Source organism: Chiloscyllium plagiosum, chromosome 10 (assembly GCF_004010195.1).
Source record: "Chiloscyllium plagiosum isolate BGI_BamShark_2017 chromosome 10, ASM401019v2, whole genome shotgun sequence".
In the NCBI taxonomy this organism is placed as follows: domain Eukaryota; kingdom Metazoa; phylum Chordata; class Chondrichthyes; order Orectolobiformes; family Hemiscylliidae; genus Chiloscyllium; species Chiloscyllium plagiosum.
The window spans coordinates 62,748,844-62,762,099 of NC_057719.1; the positions used below are offsets into that span (position 1 = coordinate 62,748,844).

The 13,256-nt window shown below is 41.4% G+C and overlaps 1 protein-coding gene across 17 annotated transcripts in view; it reads left to right on the forward strand.

Annotated features, from left to right (window-relative positions):
• LOC122553704 (alpha-(1,6)-fucosyltransferase) overlaps positions 1-13,256 on the forward strand; it is a 747,121-nt gene that overhangs the window by 619,200 nt on the left and 114,665 nt on the right. For all 17 annotated transcript variants that reach the window (XR_006312793.1, XM_043697917.1, XM_043697905.1 and 14 more), the window contains one exon: positions 3,530-3,644. Coding sequence is in view for 16 of the 17 variants with exons in the window: in XM_043697917.1 (XP_043553852.1) it covers positions 3,530-3,644 (115 nt within the window). In the remaining variant the exon portion in view is untranslated. The remainder of the gene's footprint in view (positions 1-3,529; positions 3,645-13,256) is intronic.

A 13,256-nucleotide genomic window follows, 5' to 3' on the forward strand; every position in this document is an offset into this window, starting at 1 on the left:
CTATTATTTTATGTTCCTTTTCCTGACCACTTTTCTTTTCCTTTCCTCACCTGAAGGTACTGACTTTTTGCGAGGGTATGGATCAACAGTACCTTGCTTAAATAATAATCATTCATATGTGAGATTTGACAATGAATGGCAGCAGGCTTCATAGACAAGTACAGTCTTCATCGGAACAACACAGGTATTGCAGAATAGTGATGAGGAACAGGAAACCTTGGCTGTTTTTTTTTATCAGCTAACGCAGATATCTGTCTTGCAAACACCGTCAGGGATAGTGCAATACCTTTGGTGCACAGTAGCATGTAATGTAAAGCAGAAATGAGGCCAAGTCTACAGTCTGCAAACAGCTGTGAGCAGTATTAGCTTATGCTGGTTTTTCCCCACACTGTCGATTCCAGCTGCAGGATCTTTATAAGTCCTACCCGGTTGCTCCATAGCTGATGACTACCTGGACTGCAAAGTGTCAAATAACCCCTGACCTGAAGGATGCTCTAAAGTTTTTGGACAATCCAGCATCTAAAGTTTTACAAATCTGGGTTTAGAATGCATTGAAGTAATCAAGCTGAATACTGTGGAAACCCGTAGAATTATTTATGTCACCACCTTGAATCTAGTTCCCATCAATTCAACTGTAACACCATTCAATCCATCTGCATGTGACTTGCTGTGACACAGCAGTACTGCTTCAAGCTTTCTGTCTCTGACATCTGCATCTGCACTTAAAGTAACACCCTAAGGTATCCAAGGAGATGAGCAATTCTTATTAAGCCATTACTCTACAGCAGGCATGTTTAGTCAAACACAAGGCAGTAATTGAGAAAAGGCAGCTTGGCCAAAGGCTCAGAATATTGAAAGCTGACATTTGATTGTCACCAAGTAGTCCATCTTGAATTGTGTACTTGCTGTGCACAGTCATGCTTTCTGTTTCTTCACTTTGTTCATATCTTATGCCATGTTTCTTTTCAAGCTGTCCCATAGGAGTGCAGATGAAAAGAATAGGGCAATGGGCTTTGGCTGGATACACAGCTTTGTCCAATTTTAATTGTTTTTCTGGAGTGGAGAGAATCAGAAACTGATCATTTCTTTTCCAGTGTCTCATCCGGTTGGATTTAAGTGCCATGTAGCATCAGTTAATCCTGCCTGCTTGTGCCGACGGGCAATGGGATGTGCATGTGCAAAAAGTAGAACATGTAAACATTTTTTTTAAATTATAGGAGGATAGTGTGAGCAACAAAGTTGGGAGTGAGAGGTATAATTCAACAGTTAACCAATTACAGTCCACTCAAAAGGTGAGAGAGTGCAAGTCTATCTGAGACATCGTCACAATTACTTACTTTGTAACATAGATTCTTGATTCCTCATTTTGCTTGATTAACCTCTGGTGATAACATGTTAGTGCTTCCCTGCATCACTATGACTTAAATTTTTTACTCTCCTTTCCTTCCTTGAAGCCACAGGTTTGTGTTCGGTTACAGTTCTAAAGTGGCGAGAACCCCTCTTCTCCATCAAATGGCTGTTTATCATGGGATTGCCAAGGCAGTGGTGGTAGCATCACATCCAAACCTGACTGTGTCCTCACTGAACCTTAGACTGTAACATATCAGAATAGGAGTAGGCCAATGAGTCTGCTCCATCATTCACTAGAATCATAGTTGATCCAACATTCCTCACATTCACTTACCTGCCTTTTCCCTGTCACCCTTAATCCCTTATTTATCAAGAATCTATCTGTCTCAGCCTTACATATACACAAGGACTGCCCCCATATCTCTCAGTGGCAAGCAGTTCCAAAGATTCACACCTCTCTGAGAGAAGGAGTTCCTCCTCATCTCAGTTTTACATTGGTTTCCCTTTGTTCTGAAGTCTTGCCTTCTGGTCCTCGTGGGGGAAATCATTCTGTCAGTATTTACTATGTTAACCCTTTAAGATTCTGATATGTTTCAATGAGATTATCTCTCAATCCTCTAAACTCATGTAATTAGAGACCCAACCTGTTTAGCCTTTGCTCATAAGATGATTCCTCCATACCAGGGATCATCCTAGTGAACCTTCTCTGAACTGCTTCCAGTGGATCAACATCTTTTCTCCTATAAGGAGTCCAGATTGTTCTCAGTACTCCAGATGTGGTCTCACTAGCACCTTGTACAGTGGCAGTAAGACATCTCTCTGCTTATACACCCATCCAGTTGAAAGAAGAAGCATAAGTTTCCTGTGTTTTGTGTAGAAGTTCCCACAAATCCCTTGGTATTGCAGCTTGCTGCAGATTTGATCTGTTTAAATATTATTCTATTCTCCCTTCCAAAAAAAACAGCTTCACGTTTTGCCACATTATACTCTATTTGCCAACGTTTTATGCACTCACTTTAACCATGTAAACGATATCCCTCTTGCAACACCTAATTTTGGTCTGTCTGTAAATTTGGCTGCAGTACGTTAATGACTTGGAGGAAACAAGTGAATATATGTTGTAAACAGTTGTAATCCCATCAATGATGCCTGTGGAACCACACTGGTCACAGGTCGCCAATCTGGGTAGGGGGGAAACCCTTAACCCCACTTGCTGTTTCCTGCCGGCTAGCCAATTTGCTGTCCACACCTACATGTTATCCCCAACACCATAGGCTTTTCTTTTATGACTTAACCTTTTATGAAGTACCTTGTTAAACACCTTCCAGAAGTTCAAATACAACACATCTACTGTCCCCTCAATCCACTCCAGTTGGAACTTCCCCAAAAAAACTATTAAATTAATCCTTTTCATGAAGCTATGCAGAGTTTGCTCAATTAGATTATGTTTTTTCAAATATTCTGCTATGACCTCTGTAATAAGCGATTCCAAAGTTTTTCCAAGAACTATAAGCTCATCGGCCTATAGTTATCCACTGTTTGCTTCCTTTCCCTTAAAATGTTTGGGCCGGGGAGGAACGTGACATGAGGGGATGTTGCATTGGCAGTTTTCCAATCCTCTGGGACTTGGAGTCATAGAGTCCTCCTGTACGGAAACAGACCGTTTGGTCCATCAACCCAAGCCGAACATAATCCCAAACAAAACTTGGCCCACCTGCCTGCTCCTTGCCCACAGATCTTTAAACCTTTTCTGTGTATCTATCCAAATGACTTTTAAACATTGCAATTGTACTCACATTCACCACTTTCTCAGGAAGTTCAGAAAGTTACAACGAAAGCATCCACTATCTATTAGCTTAAAACACAGAAATCCTGATGTTATTTTACTGCCCTTCCACATGCTTCCCACTCCTTCCCCTCAACTTTATGCATCTTTGTAGTTCTTCTATTTCAGTGTACACACACACACACACACACACACACACACACACATACATACACTCACACACACACACACACACACACACAGAAAGAACTTATACTGCAGACTTGGGAGCTGCTCAGAAGGCAGAATTTGAACCCCTAGATTTGGGTTACCCAAATAAAATCTGTGTGCTTTGTATAACTATCAGCTATTGACTTACTTTGAATCTGACTTGTGTCGCCTTGCAATTTTTAGGTCTATTATGACTGATGTGTACTACCTCAGTCAAACAGACGGAGCTGATAAATGGAGAGAGAAAGAGGCCAAGGATCTGACAGATCTAGTTCAGCGGAGAATAACATACCTGCAGGTATGGGTTGTTTGAAGTACAAACAGCATGAATTCATGACAGGTGCTTTTTTTTAATGCCGTCCTCATGCAATGTCAAGAAAACATGTATTTTCTCGAATTATTATGCAAAAGATTATCGTTATCAAATTGGGTTAATGTCACAAATAAGATTTTTATTGTGTGATTGATTTTCAATCTAACTGTGTGACAGTGAGACCAGTAACTCTGTGATATTTCATTTGTTTGGTTCAGTATTTCTAATCCCACAGAAATATTAAGGTCTATGTTTAAAATCACTTTGGGAAAAGTGCCCTAATTGGGGTGTGCAATGACTATATCTGTTCAAACGCATAGATTTATTCAAGTTTGTTTTTTGAACTGAATTGTCAACCAGGATAAACCTTGTGTGGTTGATAATTTCAGACTCATTGCTGTGATGACTCTGTTGTAGGACACTTCACCTTGATTAATATTCAGTACCTTGGAGAACACCCTACAGAAGTTGAATGCTTCTGACAATTTTATATTTGAAACTTTATTGCTGGAACAGCACAGCAGGTCAGGCAGCATCCAGGGAACAGGAGATTCGACGTTTCGGGCACAGGCCCTTCTGGCGCCCGAAACGTCGAATCTCCTGTTCCCTGGATGCTGCCTGACCTGCTGTGCTGTTCCAGCAATAAAGTTTCAACTTTGATCTCCAGCATCTGCAGACCTCACTTTCTCCTCGACAATTTTATATAGCACATTCATAGAACAAAGCCTTGCTGTTGTTTAAGTGAGCTTGGTAGAGCAACTTGAGATGAGGAGCAAACACCCAGAGAAATGAGAATCCCCAAAAGCTGCTGCCTAAGTTTTCACTGCAACACTAGCTTTGAAGTGCAATATTTCACTCTCTATCTTAGCACTGAGCTTTATGAAGATTCTGTTGTTGAATGGTAGAGGCAGACTAAACGCGCAACAGAAAGGTGTCTTGTCCTTGTGAACGCATTGTATCCTTTTAGTTCACCCTAGTAAGTATTTGTTAGAAACGAAAATCGCTTCTCAATAATCGCTCTAGACAAATTCAGGAAAACAAAGTTTTATTAACAAGTCAAGTCTGCAGAGTCGGGCACCCTTAAAGAAAAGGCGCCCTGAGGCTTACAAAGTCTCCATTATTTATAGGACAAGTCCCTCCTCTCCTTGGCTCCAACAAGCCATGAGGTTCACATTCTTAAAAACATCATTATTTTTATCACAAAGTCTGCAACAAAAGGCTCCAGAGTCTCCAAAGTTTGTTGTTTTTCTCACCCTGTAGTCTTATCAGTCAAAAGCTTTAATCTTGAAACAGATGTCTCAAGTCTTACTCCCATCCTGGAGTCTTATCAGCGAAGGTCTCATCCTTCTCTGCTGTGTGAATGGCTTCATTAATCAAGAGCCTGCTTGCTTTTACTATAGCTCACAAATTGTCAGCATTCTGCACAATTTAAATACTCTACTTTTGAGTATATAAAATGGTTGTTAGAAAAGAAACAAAGGTTTTGTCTTTTATTATAGATCAGTCTGTGGTCCAGGCACATCTTAAAGTTTAAACCGAAATTACCTCTTACAGTATTGTCAATCACTCTTTCTCACACTGAAAATTAACAAGAAGTCTGGATTTTTTTTCCACTGTTTAGCTGTGGTAAATTTTTAAAATACCAGTTTCTTTTAGAGAAAGCAATTTTCCTCTCTGCCTCTATTTGTTTCTACCCGGTCTTTCTTTCCCACTTGATATATTCTTAGCAGATACATAATTTGCTGTTGAATTTACCAGTTTATTATACATTTCATCCTTTGTTATTCATTGGCTTATATCTGAATCTTTCAATCTAATTGATTAAGTAGGTAAACAGTCACTTGCTGAATTCACTTAGATCCCAGGTGCAATGCTTCTTCACTATGCTCTCATGACCCTGCAGTTTTAGCATCTTACCAAGCAAAGTTACAATACAACAAAAATTGAAGCCAATATATTGTAAGCAAAAAATGTCCATGGCTAGTTGAGAAATTCTGTTCTCAAATGGTACTGTTCATCCAAAATGTGTTCAGGAAGTGCAAGGGAGCAATGACCATGAACTTGAATGCAACCTAATGTCTTAGGTATTCAGTCCTTTATGTGAGAGTACCCATCTTGTATGTTCAATGTTTCCAGCAGAAGATTATCACCAGAATACGTGGTCTGCTCAATATTATGTTGTGTTGTGTTAACAGGTTTTGATGCGAGTTTACCAATTTGCCACTGTAGCTGTTTCAAGATCATAGCATTTTGTTTCATTTTTGTTTCATTAATCCTCTCACCAGGGAAGGAACATTTTTGGAAACTGTACTTGTGACAAAGTCACCACGAATTCTTAGAAAATTGGAATTATTTAAACTGACCAAATGATGCAGGTATCGAGCATTAACTCTGCACACGACTTAGAAAATTATGACTTTTTTTAAAAAGTTGCTAATATTGTTAAAGAAGCCTTGAATTTCTCTGGTTCATTCCTACTACAGTGTGGTGTTGAAGTGAGTTTCCTCATAGGGAAATCATTCATCTGGTAATAAAGGGAGCAGCTAAACTGCATGCTTCTGACTCACTGTGATGAATTATTTAATAAATATCATAAATATACATTTAATAGCAATGCTGCAGCTAATGTGCCATTTAACTGAATGAAGTAACACTCCTGATAGTGCCTCTTGCTATTTATTGTATGCATTTGAGATCAGGGATACTTTGACCAGTTAATATATCATATAGTCCTCTGCTAGACTTCATAACCCTAATTCCTGGTGCAGCTTTTTCATTTCATTTTACTTCAAGGAGAGGTGGTAAAATCCCTGGATTAGTAATTCAGAGATCCAAGCTAATGCTCTGGGAAAGATTGATTCGATTCCCACCATGGAGGTTGGTGAAATTCATATTCAGTAACGATCTGAAATTAAAAAGCTGGGCTGATGGTGACCATTAAACCTCTCTGTTGTTCAGAGAAGGAAAGTCATGCCATCTTCACATCCTCAACATATTATAGCCTTGATCCAAACACATACACAAAAGGAAGTGGGACTGACTGTCCTTGATGTAAAGGCAGCTTTTAATGAAGTATAACACCAAGGAGCTGAAAATGTGTTGCTGGAAAAGCGCAGCAGGTCAGGCAGCATCCAAGGAACAGGAGAATCGACGTTTCGGGCATAAGCCCTTCTTCAGGAATCTGAAGAAGAGCTTATGCCCAAAACGTCGATTCTCCTGTTCCTTGGATGCTGCCTGACCTGCTGCGCTTTTCCAGCAACACATTTTCAGCTCTGATCTCCAGCATCTGCAGCCCTCACTTTCTCCTAAAACACCAAGGAGCCTGAGGAAAGTTTGTGTCAATGGGATTCGAGGGAAAAGCACTTTCCTGGTTAGAGTCATACCTAACACAAAGGAAGATGGGTTTTACTGGAAGTTAGTCATTTCAGCCAAAATCACTGCAGGAGTTTCTGAGTTAAAAATCTCACAACACCAGGTTTAATTGGAAACACTAGCTTTCTGAGTGCTGCTCCTTCATCAGATGGTTAGTGTCCGAGGCCCAACCATCTTTGGCTGTATTAGTGATTTTCCTTCCATCTGGCGCTGTGAGGCACAATGGTTAGCACTGCTGCCTCACAGCGCCAGAGACCCGGGTTCAATTCCCGGGTGGCACAATGGTTAGCACTGCTGCCTCACAGCGCCAGAGACCCGGGTTCAATTCCCGCCTCAGGTGACTGTCTGTGTGGAGTTTGCACATTCTCCCCGTGTCTGCGTGGGTTTCCTCCGGGTGCTCCGGTTTCCTCCCACAGTCCAAGGATGTGCAGGTCAGGCGAATTGGCCATGCTAAATTGCCCGTAGTGTTAAGTAAAAGGGGTAAATGGGTGGGTTGCGCTTCGGCGGGTCGGTGTGGACTTGTTTCCCCACTGTAAGTAATCTAATCCTAAAGTCAGAAGTAGGGATATTTGCACAATGTTCATCACCATGCACGTCTCCTCAGATACTGAAGTATCCTCTGCCCAAATGTAACAAGACCTGGACAACACTCAGCCTAAGCTAATAACTGGTAAGTAACATCTGTGCTGCACAAGTATCAGGCAATTATCACCCAACTCTAGAGAATTCAACCATCATCCCTTGTCATTCAATAGCATTATTCCTGCTGAAGCCTCCACTATCAACATCTGGGGGTTTACCATTGCCCAGAACTGAGTTGGATTAGTACTACAAGTACACAAAGTGCGAGAGCAGAGGCTGGGAATTCTGCAGCGCATAACTCATCTTCTGATTCCCCAAAGCCTGTCCACCATCTACAAGGATCAAGTTAGGAGTGTATTGAAATATACTCCCCACTCAACAACACTCCAGGATCTCAATATCGTCCAAGCTAAAGCAACCCACTTGATTGGCATGCCACCCATCTCCCTCAACACTCACTACCATCTCCACCAATGCACGGTGGTCGCTGCGTGCACCATCTACAAGGTGCTGTGCAACAACTCAACAAGGCTGCTGTGCTGCACCTTCTAAACCCACAACCACCACTATCTAAAAAGGCTATAGCAGAATTACAAGGGAGTACTACCACCAGCAAGTTCCCTCCCAAGTCTCACATCTTCCTGATTTGGAAGTGCATGACCATTTCTTCACTGTCACTCAGTCAAATTCCTGGTGCTCCCTTTCAAATCACACTGTGGGTGTACATACACCACATGAACTGCAACCAATCAAGAAGACCATATCTTCTCCAGAGCAATTTGCAACAGACAATAAATGTTGGCTAGGCTGGTGGTGTACAAATCCCATGGATGAATGATAAAGAGAGGTTTGAGCAGCACTGCAGGTACAGTTGGCTTCTGTGTTATCCCTGGTTTTCTTAGGTGAATGTCAGATTTGGAAAAGGTGTTGTTATTCAGACTTTTGTCCTTTATTTATTTCTAATGTAGTCATTGGTGTGATACACTGGTCTGTATTTTGTCACCCGGTACTCATTCCCTCTTCACGTAAAATGAATAGCCAGATGGCCTATTCCTGCTCAAGTTTATAATGCTCTTGTACCTTTTCACTCTATCAATCTTGATCCAATCACGGCTCCTGCACTCTCCAGCAGCTCCTGATTTCCCATTGTCTGGTGATTTGTTTAATCTGATGATTAAACAAATTGTATCTTTACAAAAGGGTCCAACAGTAGACTTGCTATTGATATAAATTCTGCAAGTTGCCATGGACCAGCTTGAATCCTAATTGAGGTTTCTGGCACAAGATTGGAAATTTGATCTGAAGTTATTTTGCACATGAATAATGATGTTGCTGTTATACTTAATGCTTTGTTTAGCTGTTGGCTGTGAAATAGACCAGCCTCAGAAATTAATATGACACAGTTCGTTGATTTTTGCTGAAACATATGGCTGTCAATGCTGAGTAATTAGTTAAAGACTGGAGGAAAAACTGTGTGTTGCACTAAAATCATAAAAGTTTATCTTTGTAGCTGAATCTGTGAAATTGTTAAATATAAAAGTGGAGTGAGAACCCCAATTCCTGATAAAATCTTTGCAACCTTAGTATCCTTCCATTTTAATACCAGTCGGGTTTGGAGATTAGTGGTTAGAAGTAGTTGACTGACAGACTGTCAACTGATTACGGTAACTGGATAATTTTAATAAACTGAGATCCTGACTGTCTGCTCAGGTGAATGTGAATCATCCCATGGCACCATTCTAAGAATGAGAAATTCTCTGAATGATATGGCCAATATTTATTCTCCATTTAACACCACTAAAGACAGAATGCTTGACCATATGTTTGTGAAAATTGGCTGTAAACAAATTGGTTGCTATGTTTGCCTAAATTACAGAACTTCAAATGGATTTAATTGACTCTTGAACAGTTTGTAATTATCTAAGACCATGTGACAAAGTAGCAGAAGTAAGCCATTTTCCCCCAACGATATGGGATTGGAAATATGGAAAGTATTATGTAGGTGCAAGTTTACTCTTGCTGAAAATGTGTTGCTGGAAAAGCACAGCAGGTCAGGCAGCATCCAAGGAACAGGAGAATCGACGTTTTGGGCATAAGCCCTTCTTCAGGAATCCTGGAAAAGGGCTTATGCCCGAAACGTTGATTCTCCTGTTCCTTGGATGCTGCCTGACCTGCTGCGCTTTTCCAGCAACATATTTTCAGCTCTGATCTCCAGCATCTGCAGTCCTCACTTTCTCCTCGCAAGTTTACTCTTACTTTGTAAGTAAGCCCTCTGCCTGTATCACACTGCTGGTAAAATTTCTCATTTAAAAAGCTGATCCAGTGAAACATTTTGGAGTTTTTCAGGGCTAGATTTGCTGTTGTCCAAATGAAGCATTTTAAATGCATTGCAGATTTCTGGGCCACCTTGCTAGTATGGAGTATATAATCTTTGATGTACAAGTCTGATTGAAGTCATGCTAGATTTAGGTTGCTCTTGTTGACGGTTGATCAATTGAACATTTCAAGGTTGAGCTTGATAGAATCTTATTTGAGGACATAAAGGGATGTGGATTAAAGTTGGGTAGATACACTGAAGTATAAAGCAGGCATCATCTAAAATAATGGCAGAATAATTTTAAGGCACTGCATACTCCTTTTGACAATATTCACTGACCAACATTAGTTTTCTGCTGTTAAAAGTAATTTCTTTATCATTGAATGTTTTAAACCAACAGAAACCACCAGCATGGACTGCTGTAGATCATCATTACGCTCTATTAACATGCTATGATGTAGTATTTGTGGAAATATTAAGACAAATTTCTCAAACTGTCAAACCAATGAGGTTGTTATGAGCATACATATAAATTAGGAGCGCGTGCAGGCTGTTCAAGCCCTCAAGCCTGCTTCCCCATTCTCCAAGATGTGATTGGGGCCTCATCTTCACTTTTCTCACTGTACTTGATATCAACTTCTGCCTTAAAAGTATGCAATGCAATGGCTTCACATTCTCTGGGGAAGAGCATTCCAGGGACTCTTAATATGAGGATTAATTAGCAATCCAAGAATGTACAGGAATAGTAACAGTAAAGTTGCTGCTGAAATAGATATAAACAGCGTTGATAGTACTGCAGAAGCGATGTAAGGGACATGGGTGATATTGAAGTATGTAGTCAATAACATTAATTATTTACATGAAATTTCAAACCACTTGTTAAATAACACAGATGTTTCATAACTGGTGTTGGTTCCTTTTCAAATTCCTTTTAAAATATAGAATTACATTGGATAGTGTTCTAATATAACTTGGAACTATCATAATGGGAATTGAATGGAAATATTAGCCTTTTTTTTAAACCAAACACTTCATGAATTAATTAGCTGGGATATAATCACAAATGAGGTTGCAATTAAAGTTTTGCATGTCAATTTGCATCGTCTCTTGGTCTCTTGCTGTTCAGAACTACAAAATCTCTTGCAATGTGTTTGATTTTACCGAACCTGGAAAAGACAGCATCTGCAGAATGTTACATTTGTGCATTGATGTCCTATAATGCAGTGTTTGTGTGAACCCAACTAATGCTGGGGTATGGTATCAAAGCTGGAAGTGTTCACGGGCAGTCAGTAACTGAATATGTGTCCAGCCTCACCTACGACAGATAGTTCCTTCAAGGTTAGGAGCAAAAGCTGGAAGGCTAGATGATGGCAATTGACTTTTTTTCCTTAAATGGAACTTAAGACACTTAAGAGTCCCAAATCCTACCAGGTTTACCTGACTGTTATGAATATTTGCTGAAAAGTGCAAGGCTCATCCCCAGGAGGACCAGTCCCACCACAGAACACACCAGATGGCCTCCTCCTTTAGTGATCGCAATTTCCCTTCCCACGTGGTTGAAGATGCCCTCCAACGCATCTCGTCCACATCCCGCACCTCCGTCCTCAAACCTCACCCCTTCAACCGTAACAAGGACAGAATCCCCCATTCCTCACTTTTCACCCTACCAACCTTCACATTCACCGCATCATCCGCCAACATTTCCGCCACCTCCAAACGGACCCCACCACCAGAGATATATTTCCCTCCCAACCCTTTCTGCAAAGATTGTTCCCTCCGTGACCATCTGGTCAGGTCCACGCCCCCCAACAACCCATCCTCCCGTCCTGGCACTTTCCCCTGCCACCGCAGGAATTGCAAAACCTGCGCCCACACGTCCTCCCTCACCTCCATCTGAGGCCCCAAAGGAGCCTTCCACATCCATCAAAGTTTTACCTGCATATCCACCAATATCATTTATTGTATCCATTGCTCCCGATGCGGTCTCCTCTACATTGGGAGACTGGACGTCTCCTCACAGAGCGCTTTAGGGAACATCTCCGGGACACCCGCACCAATCAACCCCTCCACCCTGTGGCCCAACATTTCAACTCCCCCTCCCATTCTGCCGAAGACATGCAGGTCCTGGGTCTCCTTCACCACCGCTACCTCAACACCCGATGCCTGGAGGAAGGACGCCTCATCTTCCGCCTTGGAACATTTCACCCCCAGGGCATCAATGTGGACTTCACCAGTTTCCTCATTTCCCCTCCCCCTACCTTACCCCAGTTCCAACCTTCCAGCTCAGCACTGTCCTCATGACCTGTCCTAACTGCCAATCTCCCTTCCCACTATCCAGTCCACCCTCCCCTCTGACCTTTCACCTTCATCCCCACCCCCATTCGCCTATTGTACTCTTTACTACCTTCTCCCCAGCCCCCTCCCCATATATCTCTCCACGCTGGAGGTTTCCTGCCTCTATTCCTGATGAAGGGCTTTCACCCGAAATGTCGATTTTCCTGTTCTTCGGATGCTGCCTGACCTGTTGTGCTTTTCCAGCACCACTCATCCTAGAATAATGGCTGAGCCTGCGGAGGCTATAGTGTTGGAAGTACTTTGATGGCTTAAAGCTAGTTCTCAAAGAAAAGCATGTGTGTAATTATGTCCTAAAGGAGACTGTCAGTAATTTGAGGTGATTACCTAAAGCTTGAAAATTCCCCTCTCTCCCTCCCAAGCAAAAACTAAGGATTGGATACGTGATTTTCCTTTCCCTTCTTATCATAGGGGGAGAGAGATTGAAAAGTATGAAGTACAAGAATTTTCAAGAGCTACATTCTGCTGTTTTTAGTCTAAGTGATAACAATAAATAAACTCCAAACCAGAGACATGGACACACTCTATCACTTAATTTTGGAAATGGAAGATCACTGTCAAGTACAAACTTGTAGATAAGGCAGAAACAGATTAATTTCCTAACTTTCTTCTCAACCCAAGCTGAGGCATGTGGTCTGTTGGACAGCAATCTTTGTTTCTGAATATTTCAGCAAATGTGTTAACGTTGGATAGTGGCAAATTTTGCAGTCAGTCACTGCAATGCATTGAAACACAGATATTTTTAGCACTCGAAAATTGACTGAGTGTGATGGTATTTAGTGTATTGAATAATAGTGGACTGCCATCCAGTTGTAGATGGGAAGGCACTGATTGTGATTGGCTTTTAGGGAGAGACTGTCGATGTTCTTTCACTGGCTGTAAGGATGCATAAATTGTCACTAAGAAATGAGCGAGAGGTGGAATTAAAAAGCCATTGTAATTATTGAGAATAGTCACTTGGCCTAGGGAAGTAG